The sequence below is a fragment of the Hippopotamus amphibius genome, chromosome X (assembly GCF_030028045.1).
Source record: "Hippopotamus amphibius kiboko isolate mHipAmp2 chromosome X, mHipAmp2.hap2, whole genome shotgun sequence".
In the NCBI taxonomy this organism is placed as follows: Eukaryota; Metazoa; Chordata; class Mammalia; order Artiodactyla; family Hippopotamidae; genus Hippopotamus; species Hippopotamus amphibius.
In genome coordinates, this window is record NC_080203.1 from 100048933 (window position 1) to 100062210 (window position 13278).

Consider the following 13278-nt stretch of genomic DNA (forward strand, 5'->3'; position numbering starts at 1 on the left):
CATCTTATTCAAAAACAACTGTCTCAGACAACTGTTCAGGAAGGGTCTGAAGATTTTACAACCTAAAATATGCTTGGGTAGGTAGCTAATAAATTCTAACCTGAATTTATCAATAAGTAATATTTAGAGTACATGCCTGAAGAACAGGCATTCAAATATTAGCTGAATGAATAACTGACACTGTAGGACATCAACATAAATCCCAGGCAAATTAGGGTTATGCTGGCCATAAAAGGGAAGCTCCTATAACTTAATTTCCTCTTCTAAATATGCAGCAGTGGCTATCAGGGGCAAGTATCAAAGAATCAAACACAAGTCTCTCTTCCGTAAATAACCTGATTAATCTAATGGACGATCAAGGTTGATACCTAATTGGCTGACACTCTTGAATGCTTTAAGAGTCAAAATACTTAAATGCCATGATATCACAACTCACAGTTACCTAAACCAAAATTTACACAGGACAGAAAGATGATGAAAGAAGAATAAAGAGAACAGGAGAAAGCAAATTCAGTACAAAACAATTATATCTGACCTTAGTGAAAAAGTAGAAAAACAGTTTCATATTGAGAAAAAGCAGGCTCATGGCACAAATCTGAAGTACTTTATTTTCAAAGTAAAATTTTACTGTATCCTCTTCTTAACTATAGCTACCAGTTTATTTTCAACCATTAAGATGCAACTGCTTTGATTTTTAAAGATGACAGACATAATAATTCAGCCTCATGCACAATTAAACAACATTTACTTAAAAGCAATATATTTCTGTGATAATTCTTACCTTCTCATAAATTTTAGTGATTTCTTCATTTGGGCTAAATACTAACTGTAATGTCCCACATCCTGATGCCCAGATAATTTTTTGTATAGCTCTAATTACACAAATATCAGGCATATATCTTGAAGCCTGCAAGATAATGAGTAATTAAAACAGGTGATAGAGTATTAGAGTGGAATAATCACTAGAAAAGCAAAAATGTTTCTCCCTGTAAAGGAAATAGGAATGACTGTGAAGTAGTACCACTGTCTTTAGGTTCCCAAGTTGCCGTTGTCCCATTATTTCGTTTAACAGCAATACCACAAAGTATGCTCTCCAAGTCATTACCTGGCTCTACACTACTTTCAGAAGAATCTTAAAAAGACTACAGAAGTGATCAAACCATTCCACTCCTAGTTTTTACCCAAGAGAAATAAAAACTTATGTCCACACAAACACTTATACAGAATGTTCACAGCAGCTATATTCACAGCTAAGAAAGAGAGACAATCCAAATGTCCCCCGCCCAGTATATGGATAAATACAATGTGGAATATTCATAATGGGATATTATTACTCAGCAATAAAAAGGAATGGACCAATGGTCCACACCACACAGATAATTCTCAAAGTCATTATTCTGAGAGAAAGAAGCCAGACATAGAAGAACACACACTGTATAATTCCACTTGTGTAAAATTCTAGAAAATGAAAACTACTACATAGTAACAAAAGATCAGTGGTTATCTGAGGCCGGGGTAGAGAGGGAAGGGGCAAAGGGGCATATGGAAAGCGTGATGGAGACATTCTGTGTCTTGACTATGGTGGAAGTGTGACACAAATATGTATTTGTCAAATTTCACTGACTTATATACTTTAAAAGGATGCTGTTCGCACTACTTACAATAGCCAGGACATGGAAGCAACCTAAATGTCCATCAACAGATGAATGGATAAAGAAGATGTGGTACATATATACAATGGAATATTACTCAGCTGTAAAAAGCAATGAAACTGGGACATTTGTAGAGACATGGATGGACCTAGAGACTGTCATACAGAGTGAAGTGAGTCGGAAAGAAAAACAAATATCGTATATTAACACATATATGTGGACTATAGAAAAATGGTACAGATCAACCAGTTTGCAAGGCAGAAATAGAGACACAGATGTAGAGAACAAACATATGGACACCAAGTGGGGAAAGTGGGGGGCAATGAATTGGGAGATTGGGATTGCCATATATACATTACTAATAAAAAAAAATCAAATTGTACACTTTAAATATATGCAGTTTATTGTATGTCAATTGTCTCCCAAAAGTTCTTAAAGAAGTGGAAAAAAATTAAGACAATCTCGGTCTATATTTTAAAACCAAATAAATAAATAAATAAAGGATGCGGTTCACTGTACATAAAGGTGATTAAAACCAGAAAGTACTAATATTAATATTAGATAAAATTCATGTTAAGAGAACTTTATCTAGCCTGAGTCAGTGATTAAAGTGAGTGGGTCTAGGAAAATTAAGCCCCAAAATGTGATAAGGGTTATTTCTACATAAACAGAGGGTCAAAAGTGAAAGAAATGAACCTTACAGAATTTTAGGGCTTTACAAGTTTAATACTAACCTCATCAGATATTTGCTGAGCAAGACGAATTGACACATTTCTAAGCATGCATTCAGATGATGGATTAGGAATGCTCTGAAGGGCACTTTGTAGCACCACTGCTTGATCGTGAGTAACTTGGTTGACCTGAAAAAAGATAAACATTTTACTTTAACACTGGGTACATAACCAGATCATTTGCTTCTCACTTGTCACCACTCCCTCAGGACAACCTCCCTTCTGTATATATTCAATACATTGTAGAACCCATGTGACTTACACAAAAAGTTCTTTGCATTACCAGCAATCTGGGCTTCCTCTTTTTCTTGTGCAGCGGAGTGCCACATATCCTTCCGCAAACCCCCATTCTAGACCAATCCAACTTGTGTCTCTCTAACTGCGTTCAGCATAACTTGTAGAGTTGAGTGATAAACCGAACCGACTGGTTCCAATTCTAACTAGAAACTCAGTAAAGTACTCCACATGCATGCTCCTGGGCAGACCCTGCTCCCCATTAACACTGCTCATCAAATTCTTCTTAGAAAAGGAGAAAAATTAAGGAATATCACTAACAGAATAAAAGTGCAAATGTATAAAAGGTACCAGTGCTTCAACACTTAATAACAGTATAACCAAATTTTTAAGTCCATAAAGAAAAAAGATTACTTTTAAGTAGTTATTAGCCAGGTAATTCTGACTGCCTTTCAAGTTTTAACTTCTCTTCTCTATATTGTAAGTATTTCTATAACAGTATTTAAGACAAGCCTGTTTTACTAATTCTGCCTTTAGCGCCCTACTGACTGTGAGCTCCTTGAGATTACAGGTTATTATGTACCTCTGTATCCACAGTGCCACATTTTCTGAATAAAAGAGAAAAGTGAAAGAGGGAAGCATTTATATTTTGTGTACTTCATTAAGCTCCTGTGTCAGGGATTATGATAAGAATCTGTTTTTATTTTAAGAAGAACACCACTTTATAAAAACCCTAGTAAGCATGGTACCTTTAATACAAAATAATTTAAGACTTAAGCCACTTTTTTTCATTATCCTTTTTAATGAAACATATATGAAAGTGAAGAGAACAGTATCACGAACTCACATGTACCCACTGCCCAGCTTCAACAATTATGAACAAAGAACCAAAATTATTTTGTCTAACCACTCTCTCTCACGTTCCATCCCCTCCCGACCCCAGGATTATTTTGAAGCAAATCCTAAATATCATATAATTTCATCTGTAAATACTGAAAAAAAATTTTTTCTTTAAAGAGGGGACTCTTCCTTTTAAACATAACCACAGTATCATCGCCACACCTAAAACAATTATAAGTGCTATTATCTCAATTATATGTGATTATTATAGTATCACATATCTAATCAATATTCTAATCTCCTTAAGATTCAAGCCATTCCTGAAATAGAAAATGTGTATTCCTAAAGCTTTTATCTTCTATTGGTAACTTAGTAAACCAGCACTTATGATGCATATAAAAGAAGTCAAATACATAGTTTGACCTCTTATAAATAGGCATCTAATTCTGGCATGTCTTGAGAACCTTTGGTAAAATGGATCAAGGATGCCATCACGGCAAAAGCACAGTCAAAATAAGTTCAGAATTGGAGGCTAAGCCTGTCAAGGTGGGAAGAGAGGCTGGCAACAGGCTAAATCAATTACAGTTGACCCCTGAACAGCATGGGGGTCAGGAGGACAGACATTCTGTGCAGTTGAAAATCTGCATATAACTTTACAGTTGGCCTTGGGGATCTGTGGTTCCAATCAATTTAGGATCGTGTAGTACTGTAGTACTTATTGAAAAACCCATGTATAAGTAGACTCAAGCAGTTCAAACCTGTGTTGTACAAGGGTCAACTGTGCATCTTTTGTGTTACCACCAGTGTCTATATATCTGCCAGATACGAGCTGGGAAGAGACTCATACGGAGTTTTTAGTAGGTTTAAAATAATTCAAAGAGGGAATTCTCTGGCAGTCCAGTGGTTAGGACTCTGTGCTTTCACTGTCAAGGGCCCGGGTTCAATCCCTGGTCGGGGAACTAAGATCCCACAAGCTGAGCAGCATGGCCAAAATAAAATAATTGAAAGACTATTTGGGGTTTTTAGTGGTTCCATACAAATTTTAGGATTATTTGTCCTAGTTCTGTAACAAATGTCAGAAATATTTTGATAGCGATTAAATCTGTAGATTGCTTTGGGTATGAACATTTTAACAATATTTCTAATCCATGAACACAGGATAACTTTCCATTTCTTTGTATTGTATTACAATTTCCTTTTATCGATGTCATATAGTTTTCAGAGTATAGATCTTTCACTTCCTTGGTTAAATTTGTTGCTAGGTATCTTTTTTGATGCGACTGCTCTCTTGATTTCTTTGATAGTTCATTATTAGTGTACAGAAATGCAACAGATTTCTGTATATCAATCTTGTATCCTGCAACTTTACTGAATTCACTTATTAGTTCTAATGGTTTTTGGTGGAGTCTTTATGGTTGTGAGAGAAAGAGAGAGAGAGAGAAGCATCATGTCAGAGAGAGAGAGAGAGAGAGAAGCATCATGTCATCTGCAAACAGTGATCCAGCAATTCCAGTCCTGGGTATATATCTGAAGAAAATGAAAACACTAATTCGAAAAGATATATGCACCTCAATGTTCATAGCAGCATTATTCACAGTAGCCAAGACATGGACGCAACCTAAGCGTCTATCAACAGATGAACAGATAAAGAGGATGTGGGGGGGGAGGGGGTGTACAATGGAATATTATATTACTCAGCCATAAAAAGAAGGACAGTTTGCCATTTGTGACTACATGGATGGACGCTGAGGGTATTATGCTTAGTGAAGTAGTCAGACAAAGACAAATACTATATATATTCACATATATATGGAATCTAAAAAATAAAACAAACAAACAAACGTAACTAAACAGAAACAGAACCAGATACAGAAAACTAGTGGTTACCAGAGGGTAGAGGGGTGGGAGAGGGGCAAAATAGTTGAAGGGGATTAAGAGGTACAAACTACTAGGTATAAAATAAGTGAGTTATAAAGGATGTAAGGTACTGCACAGAAAATATAGCCAATAATCTGTGTTGCACAAATCACTATGTTGCACACCTGAAACTAATATAATATTGTAAGTCAACTACATGTCAAAAAATAAGTATTAATTGAGAGTCAAACAGGATTAAAGGGAGCAGGGAAGAAATGTCCTCTCAGAGTATAGTTGGTGAAAAGCATTTGTAATTTTAATACAAATATAATTTAACAGAAGGAAACCACTAAAATGAAGTTCCACTGGAAAGGAATTGAAAACATTGTGATTCAACTTTGAACTCTATAAGCAACTCAATTTCTAAGAAGTTTAACTTTAAAAAATTGCCATCTATTATTATAAAAAGATTTTTAAAAAGTCTGTATTACCGACGCCATGGGATTCACGCCTTCCACACCTGGCTGACAAGCTTCTGCCACAGCTCGAACGTGGCCATAGCCAATGGCAGTTAGCAACAGCTTGGCTATTTTAAGAGCATTGAGGTAGGCACCCCTTCGAGTTTCCATATCTGCGTTTGGTAGGAAGTTATTTCTGGTTAGCATACTCAGGACAAGGGGTAGGCCACCACTTTTCAAGAAGTGAAACTGAAAATCAGAGGAATCATCAGCCAGAGGTGCACCAGCAGGCATTAACAAGGCATAGACTACCTGGAAAAAAGAAGAACTGTATTAAAAGGGTTTAAAAAGATAACTTCTTATTTTCCTCATCATCATTAGTTTCAAATTTTCCCACAGTTTGAAATTCTTTCAAAAATATTTCATTACAATTTTATCCATGTTCTTCACATTATTGTATAAAAGGTCCAATTTAAAGAACATGGAATAAATTCAAAAAGTAAAAACCAACCTCTGTTAGGTATAGCACTTGTGAGGCTGAAGGACCAAAGAAAAGTGAGTCAAGAGATGGACTAAGGCTGCTTTCTCCAAGTTTGGCGTGGTCTAAGCAAATAGCTCTCAATTTTTCTATTGTTGTGCTATCTGTAACAAAAAGAGAGACAGTCTAAGACAAAACATAATTCATGTATTCATATTTCACTTTTGATGTTCCGAAGACTACTTTAGTATGGAACAAGAACCAATTTAGTTGAGTTACAGGCTCCAACTTCACAAGATATAACCAGATCTGGATTGATTAAAAAAAAAAAAAAGTCACAATCAACCAGGGCTCTTTAATCACTCAACCCAAACATGAAGGAAGCAGTCGCCTCCTACTCAGAGACCTCAAATCAATATGTCCTCCTTAGGCACTAGAGACCGAAAAATTATAACACACTTCAAGAGGAAGTAGTTCTTATTGAAAAGAACAAAATGAAAATATGACAAGCTCTTCCTTCCAACTTCTCTGCTGTTAGCCTCCACAATACTATGTATTAACTGGTTTGTTACAATGAAAGAAGCTTACTGGTATCCTTAGAAACTGAACCTTAAAAAGCAAACATTAAAAAAAAAAAGGAACAATGCCTAATGTTCACCTCAAAGTAAGAAGATCTTTTTGATAATATTAAAAGATGAGCTTCATTTACATCACAGTGAAAAGATACAGTAAAAAAGAGAAACAATCCCATTATTAGCTACCAAACACTTTACTTCAGAAAATATTTTGATAATTAAATTATTTCCAAGGGAAGTGCCTTATGATTAAAATACTCCTGGATAAATAAGATTTTAAGTAAAAGCTTTTTTTGCAGAATTAAGATAACTAAAAATTACTATAATTTTCTCAGGGTAAGTTAATTTTTAAAGGCTTTGAAATATCTTATCAAAAAAACTTCAATTTGTGTTAAAAATTGGTGGCTTTCCCATTTCTGAAGGGAGAGTGACATAACTAAATGAAATATTAAGTTTTAATAAAACATTTGTGAATATCTTCTGTCATTAAAAATTCATCCCCTATATCATTTTAAATTAATGATTAAAATGATATGTCATTTTGCCAGTACACTAGTTTAATCTCTAACACTGGGTATTTAGGTTTTCTCACTTTTTTTTAAACAATAAAGATCCAAATTACTCTCTAAGTGCACATGCTCATTTAACAAGATATGGAAACTAGAGAAAAATTTAAACTGCCCATAATCCTGGATTTTAGTTTTTTTCTTTCCAGTATTTTTGAACAGATACCTAAGCCTAATCAACATTTGGGTAATCATTTAGTGTTTGTGCACACATGCATGTATTTTAAAAGGAGGAAAAAACAAGATGGAATTGGAAGATTTTTTCTTCTGCTATATTATAGCAACACAGCATAAAAAAGTCTAGAAAATGATGAGCAGTAACACACAGGTTAGTAGTACAAACTCTGGAGCCCAACTGCATGCATTGTCTTAGAACTGCCTTTAAGCTGTGTGTCTCTGGTGAAAAAATAATCTCTCTGTACCTCAGTTTCCCCATCTTTAAAATACAAATAAAAATAGTAATTCCCTCCATAGGAATGTTGTGAGGTTTAAATGAGTTAACAAATTTATGAACTGCTTGTAACAGATTTTAGCATATTTAAAGATATTAGTTAGACCAAACTCCTGGGAAAAAGGACGCTCTGAAGAGGAAAAGCAACTCATTCTGCTTGGTAAAGCAATATACATTTTAACCTCTCTGGATCAAGCAAGAACCTGTTTTCCTGATGCGTACAGATAAAGGTCACAGGAGCTCCTGAGTGGTTTAAATTACAAGAGTTTAAATTACCTACAGAGACGACTGTAGAAGTTCTAAGTCTAACAGCAAATCATAATGGACACACTTGACTTTAGGCAAAAATTCAGAATAAATAGAAGTAAAGCCAATGACTAGGAAAAAATCTTCCAATTCCATCTTGTTTTTTCCTCCTTTTAAAATACATGCATGTTACACAAACACTAAATGATTACCCAAATGTTAAGAGAACTTACAACTAGTTCCTTTTCTTAGAGCTCCTGCTTCCTTTCTTAAAGAAGAATGTGTGTGCGAAGCATGCCCTTGTGTGTAACAACCACAGGGACAAAGAGCAGGTTAACATTTGTTGAATACTGATTAAATTCCAGTCACTAGGCTAGGGGTTTTCCATACATGACTCCATTTAATCCATGCAATTCTATGAAATAGTTATTATGAGCCCACTTTTACACATAAGGAAGCTCTGAGAAACGAAGAAAACTTAAGTCTAAGGCCATGGAGTTAGCAACCTGAAGAAGCAGAGTTTGAACTCAAGTCCATTTCAGTCCAAAAGCCTATGATTTGTCTACTGTCATACCATCATTACTGGCATTTTCAAAGCTGGCTATCTCAAATTTAGGTACTATGCTTTGATTATATAAAATATGATAAAAGCTCCCTCTTATGTTTCCTGCTTGAGCTGCCTGGCAAGAGCTCCCTCTCGCCATCTGGTGGCACTCTGCTCAAATCACAAGATCAGGGATTATGAGATGCGTTTTCCTTTTCAAATGTTTAATCTGTGTACATAAAGCAACAACAACTGTTACTCAGATACTAGTAAGACAATACAAATTCTAAACTATACAACAGACAAGGATCAAATTAAATCAAATCATTAAGAAAAGCCTTCTTAACAGAGCAAATAAAAATTCAATTAGAAGAAAAAAAGAGTCTTATTTAAGAATCTAATTAACATCTGAATTGATTCTGCACCATATGACTCAGAAAGTGAGATGGGATGGGAAAGGTTAACACTGTCTACTTTAGAAAAAAGGAGATAATGGAAACACAAGACAGTTTTAAAAATTATCTGGGCCAATTATTGAACTGCATTTGTCAGCAATGTTTCCATAAACCCCACTAAAATAAGAATAATATAAAATATATAAACTCAAAAGGATAAAGAAGTTGAAAGGAGTTGAAGGAATATTAGAGATGTCAGCAAATTACTGAAGGTATAGAGTGGATGGAAGATAGCTGACTTAGCTGAACTCAAGAAGTGCTTTCTGGGGGATAAAAAAAGGAGGAGAGGGTACCTATAAATCAGCACCCCACCAAATCCTAGAAAAGTAAAGGATATGAAAATAAAACATAATTGAGAAGGTACAAATGAATCAAAGACCTAAAAACAGAGTGACTGAAGTCTGTATAAGAAGCAAGTTTCTACTCTACCTCCCTCCCCAATACACTGATAAAGCTGGGAAACAGATATCTCACTAATGTAGAGAATAGATACAAATATGGAATGCAGAAAGACTAAAAAGCTGGATTAGTACCAGTGTGCACCCATGTTTGTTTTTTGATATAAATGTGTGTATATGTGTGTGTGTTTAAGTGTGTGTTACTTCCTCAGTCCAATGAAAATGTCTAGACAACAAGAACACTCCAGTAGTAATTAACACAATTTAGCCCTCAGAATCTGATTTCTAAACATCCTCCCTCACTAAAAGGAGAAATGTCTGATTCTAGGGCTGGAATAGAGAAAGTACTAGATGGCCTTTAAATATGTTGTGCCAGAAAGTAAAAAGTACTCAAAAGATGATGAAGCTATATAAAAAAAGCACTGGGTTCACATAAAAAAGACAGGGGGTACATTCACTGACCATACCTGGGACAACTGAGCATCAAAAAAGTAATGATTATAATGGCTATAACCCAATGCATAAAATAAGAATCCATGAGTAAATAGTGATAACACATAATAGGGGAGAAGGCAAAGATCTACTTTATAACAGAATGCCAATATCCTCGCTTGATGGAAATACACAACAAAGTATTGAAAGATGATGGGACATCAGACCAGCAAATAACTCTCAAATGGTTCCTGAAGTCTTTGAATTGTACTTTCAACTTTTCTGTAAGGTTGCAAATGTTTTCGGAAAACATTTAAAAGAAAAATTAAAGCTGTATAAGATTGAATGATCTTGTCCAATTCTCTCTTTCCACAAGCTCTGTTATTTTTAGTGCGTTAACTGTGTAGAACATTAGGTTTTAGAGGAAAATACATATATTAGAGCAGATGCACTGAAATGTGCTCACGAAAAACAAAATCCTATGGAAAAGGATCACTTGGAGGAAGGTCTTGAAAATTTAACACTAAAATATCTGGGGGCAAAAAGTCAACAGAAGAGCTGGAAAAAGTTAAGGATACCACCCAAAGCTCGAATAAAATAAGAGAAATGAGGAAGGAAAGGTAAGAAAATCAGATTTAGTAGATTCAACACCGCAGTCACAGACATTTCAAAGATCCACAAAAAGCAAAACATGAGAAGAAAATTAACAAAGAAAGAACAGAAATCTCTCACAAATTAGGAATCTCCAGGCCCACTGAAAACCCATCACAAAGCAGACCTACACCAAGCAAGGCATCTCATCACGAAATTTCTAAACTCAATGATAAAACCCAAACTTCCAGAAACAGAGATCAAAAACAAAGGAACAGGACCCAGGAGAGCTTTGGTCTTCGCACCAGAATATTATCAGCTAGACAGAGTAAAATTTCAAGCTAGAATTCTATACCCAAACTACTAATCAAATGTGAAGGTTAAGCATTCAGATTAGCAATGTTTCAGAAACAAAAAACAAAACCACCTCCCAAGTACCCTTTCTGAAATAAATGCAGCAGGGTGTGCTTCAGCAAAATGACAGAGCCCCTCAAGAAAGGCTCAAGACATAGGAATAGGTGAATAGGGATCCACCACAGGAAAACTGCAAGTCCCAAAATTGTAGCTGTGTAGCAAACAACCAGATGAGAAATGGCAGAAGATAAGTTCCAGGGCAACAGTGGAGCCGACAGGTTATATAATACACATAACAATGGAAAATTATTTTGAGAGGTTATTAGAGAATTGGCAGGGGGGAGGAGAGGGAGAGATTAGTAACAGGTGTATAGAAAATCAAGAAAATGAAAAGGGGAAATTATTAAACCCTGAAAAAAAAGTTGTCATTAATCCATCAAACTACTTTTCACACACTCCTGATAAAGCAAATGCTGAGTATGAATTTGAGAAAAAACTGGAAGAGGGACGTCCCTAGAGGTCCAGTGGTTAAGACTCCACACTTCCACTGCACGCGGCGCGGGTTTGATCCCTTGTCAGGGCCCACATGCTGCGTGGTGTGGCCAAAAGAAGCAGAAAAAAAAAACTGGAACAATGTGGAAGTAACAGTTTAGTTTTCATTTATACAACAGACAATCAGTAGGTATCTAAAACTGACAAACGGTTGTATGAGGGTATTATTTATAGATGGTATAGACATAGATACGAATAAAAGCTACAAATTGAAAGTGGTTGTTTCCCAGGAATAAAAAAGGAACAATGCTATAGATGACACATGACCCAAAACACAGTCTAGGGGCCAGAAAATCTAAGGCTTTGCAGGCCATATGGTCTCTGCCACAACTGCTGTCTACTGTGCTAAGACAAAAACAGCTAAGACAGCACATACATGAATGAGCATGGCTTGTACACCAATAAAACTTTGTTTATGGACACCAAAATTTAAATTTCATATAATCTGCATAAGTCACAAAATATTATTATTTTGATTTTTTTCTTCAGCAATTAGAAAATGCAAAAACCATCCTTTACTCTTGGGCTGTACAAAAAAGGGCAGTGCTTTGGATTTGGCCAGTGAGCTGCAGTTTGCCAACTCCCATTCTACTCCATCTAGGAACAGAATTTGCTAACATACCCCATTACTGTCCAACATATACTTTATCAACATTATTCTTATTTAAAAAGAAAATTCTTACCTGGTGGCATAAGCTTCATAAGTACTCTTGCACCATCTCTAAGAGGTGGCATATTTAGGCTGCTACCCAAGTCTGCAACTTGCCAAAGGAAAGAGATGTATCTGGGATGCAGTGACATTATCTAGAATACAAAATACACAATATATTTACCTGTAAATTATACCTCCCCAAAAAGAAGAGCCCCCAAATAAATGTCTGTTAATCTCCACACTTTTGCTTACATCATTTCTACCTTGAAATGGTCTGCCTAGCCCATCTTCTCACCTTTAGAAAACCTTCATAATGTAGACTGAATACATTACCCAAGCCACCTCCAGTACTTTGTAAGTTGTTTTTTTGTTTGTTTTACTATTTTGTTAAACTATTCCTCTTATACATATAAGTCAGACTCTGTATAAACAAACAGCTGCCATGCCCACTAACATGCCTCACTAATCCAGTTATTGCAGAGAGCCAATCCTTCTGACACTGTAGTGGCTGGTATTATTGCAGCCATTAAAATTTTTGTGGGGAGGTAAGGGAGGAAGGAGTCACTTTCTTTAGAAACAAGATATGTTACTAACAATTTGAGAAAGATTGCAGGTATTTTCCTACAGAAACAGTTCTGAAGAATTCATTTTTGTGGTACAAATACAGTGGTATTTTGCTCAATAAAAAGTTATAATTAAGCTGTATAATAGGCTAGTTTTATGTAAATATAACAACACTGTATCTATACAAAATGTGGTTTTGAATTTCAAACAAGTTACAATCCCTTTCAAAGGGATCCATTCTGAAGTTGATGGTTAACTGCAGAGTTATTTGATATTTTGCCACATTAAGTTTTAAGCTCCTTAAGAAAAAACAACTATTCTGTATACTTTATTTTTAAATAACCTAGCATAATGCCTTTCATACAATAGCTTAAAACTATCTACTCACCACTCCAGGCAAACAGCTTTCCACTTCTGGATTCGGACCATCACTGTAATGATTACCATGGTTTCCAGGAGATCCAGTTGAGGAATCAGAAGAGCTATCAGGGCTTGATGGCATATTGGAACTTATTTGTGTAAGTTTGGCTGTAATTAGCTGAAAATGATATACTATGTTAGTATCAAAGAAAAATACACAAAACAAAAGTTAGTGACATACCAACAAAAACAAAAAACTACACACTATATTTTTAGAAATATAATTTA

General features: G+C 35.4%; 1 protein-coding gene across 2 annotated transcripts in view; it reads right to left on the reverse strand.

The window, feature by feature from the left end:
• Positions 1 to 13278, reverse strand: part of USP9X (ubiquitin specific peptidase 9 X-linked) — a 92668-nt gene that overhangs the window by 36946 nt on the left and 42444 nt on the right. For both annotated transcript variants that reach the window (XM_057717738.1, XM_057717737.1), the window contains exons 19-24: positions 13019 to 13168; positions 12098 to 12218; positions 6284 to 6414; positions 5806 to 6084; positions 2387 to 2512; positions 782 to 907 (exon numbers count right to left, since the gene is read on the reverse strand). In XM_057717738.1, coding sequence (XP_057573721.1) covers positions 782 to 907; positions 2387 to 2512; positions 5806 to 6084; positions 6284 to 6414; positions 12098 to 12218; positions 13019 to 13168 — 933 coding nt within the window. The remainder of the gene's footprint in view (positions 1 to 781; positions 908 to 2386; positions 2513 to 5805; positions 6085 to 6283; positions 6415 to 12097; positions 12219 to 13018; positions 13169 to 13278) is intronic.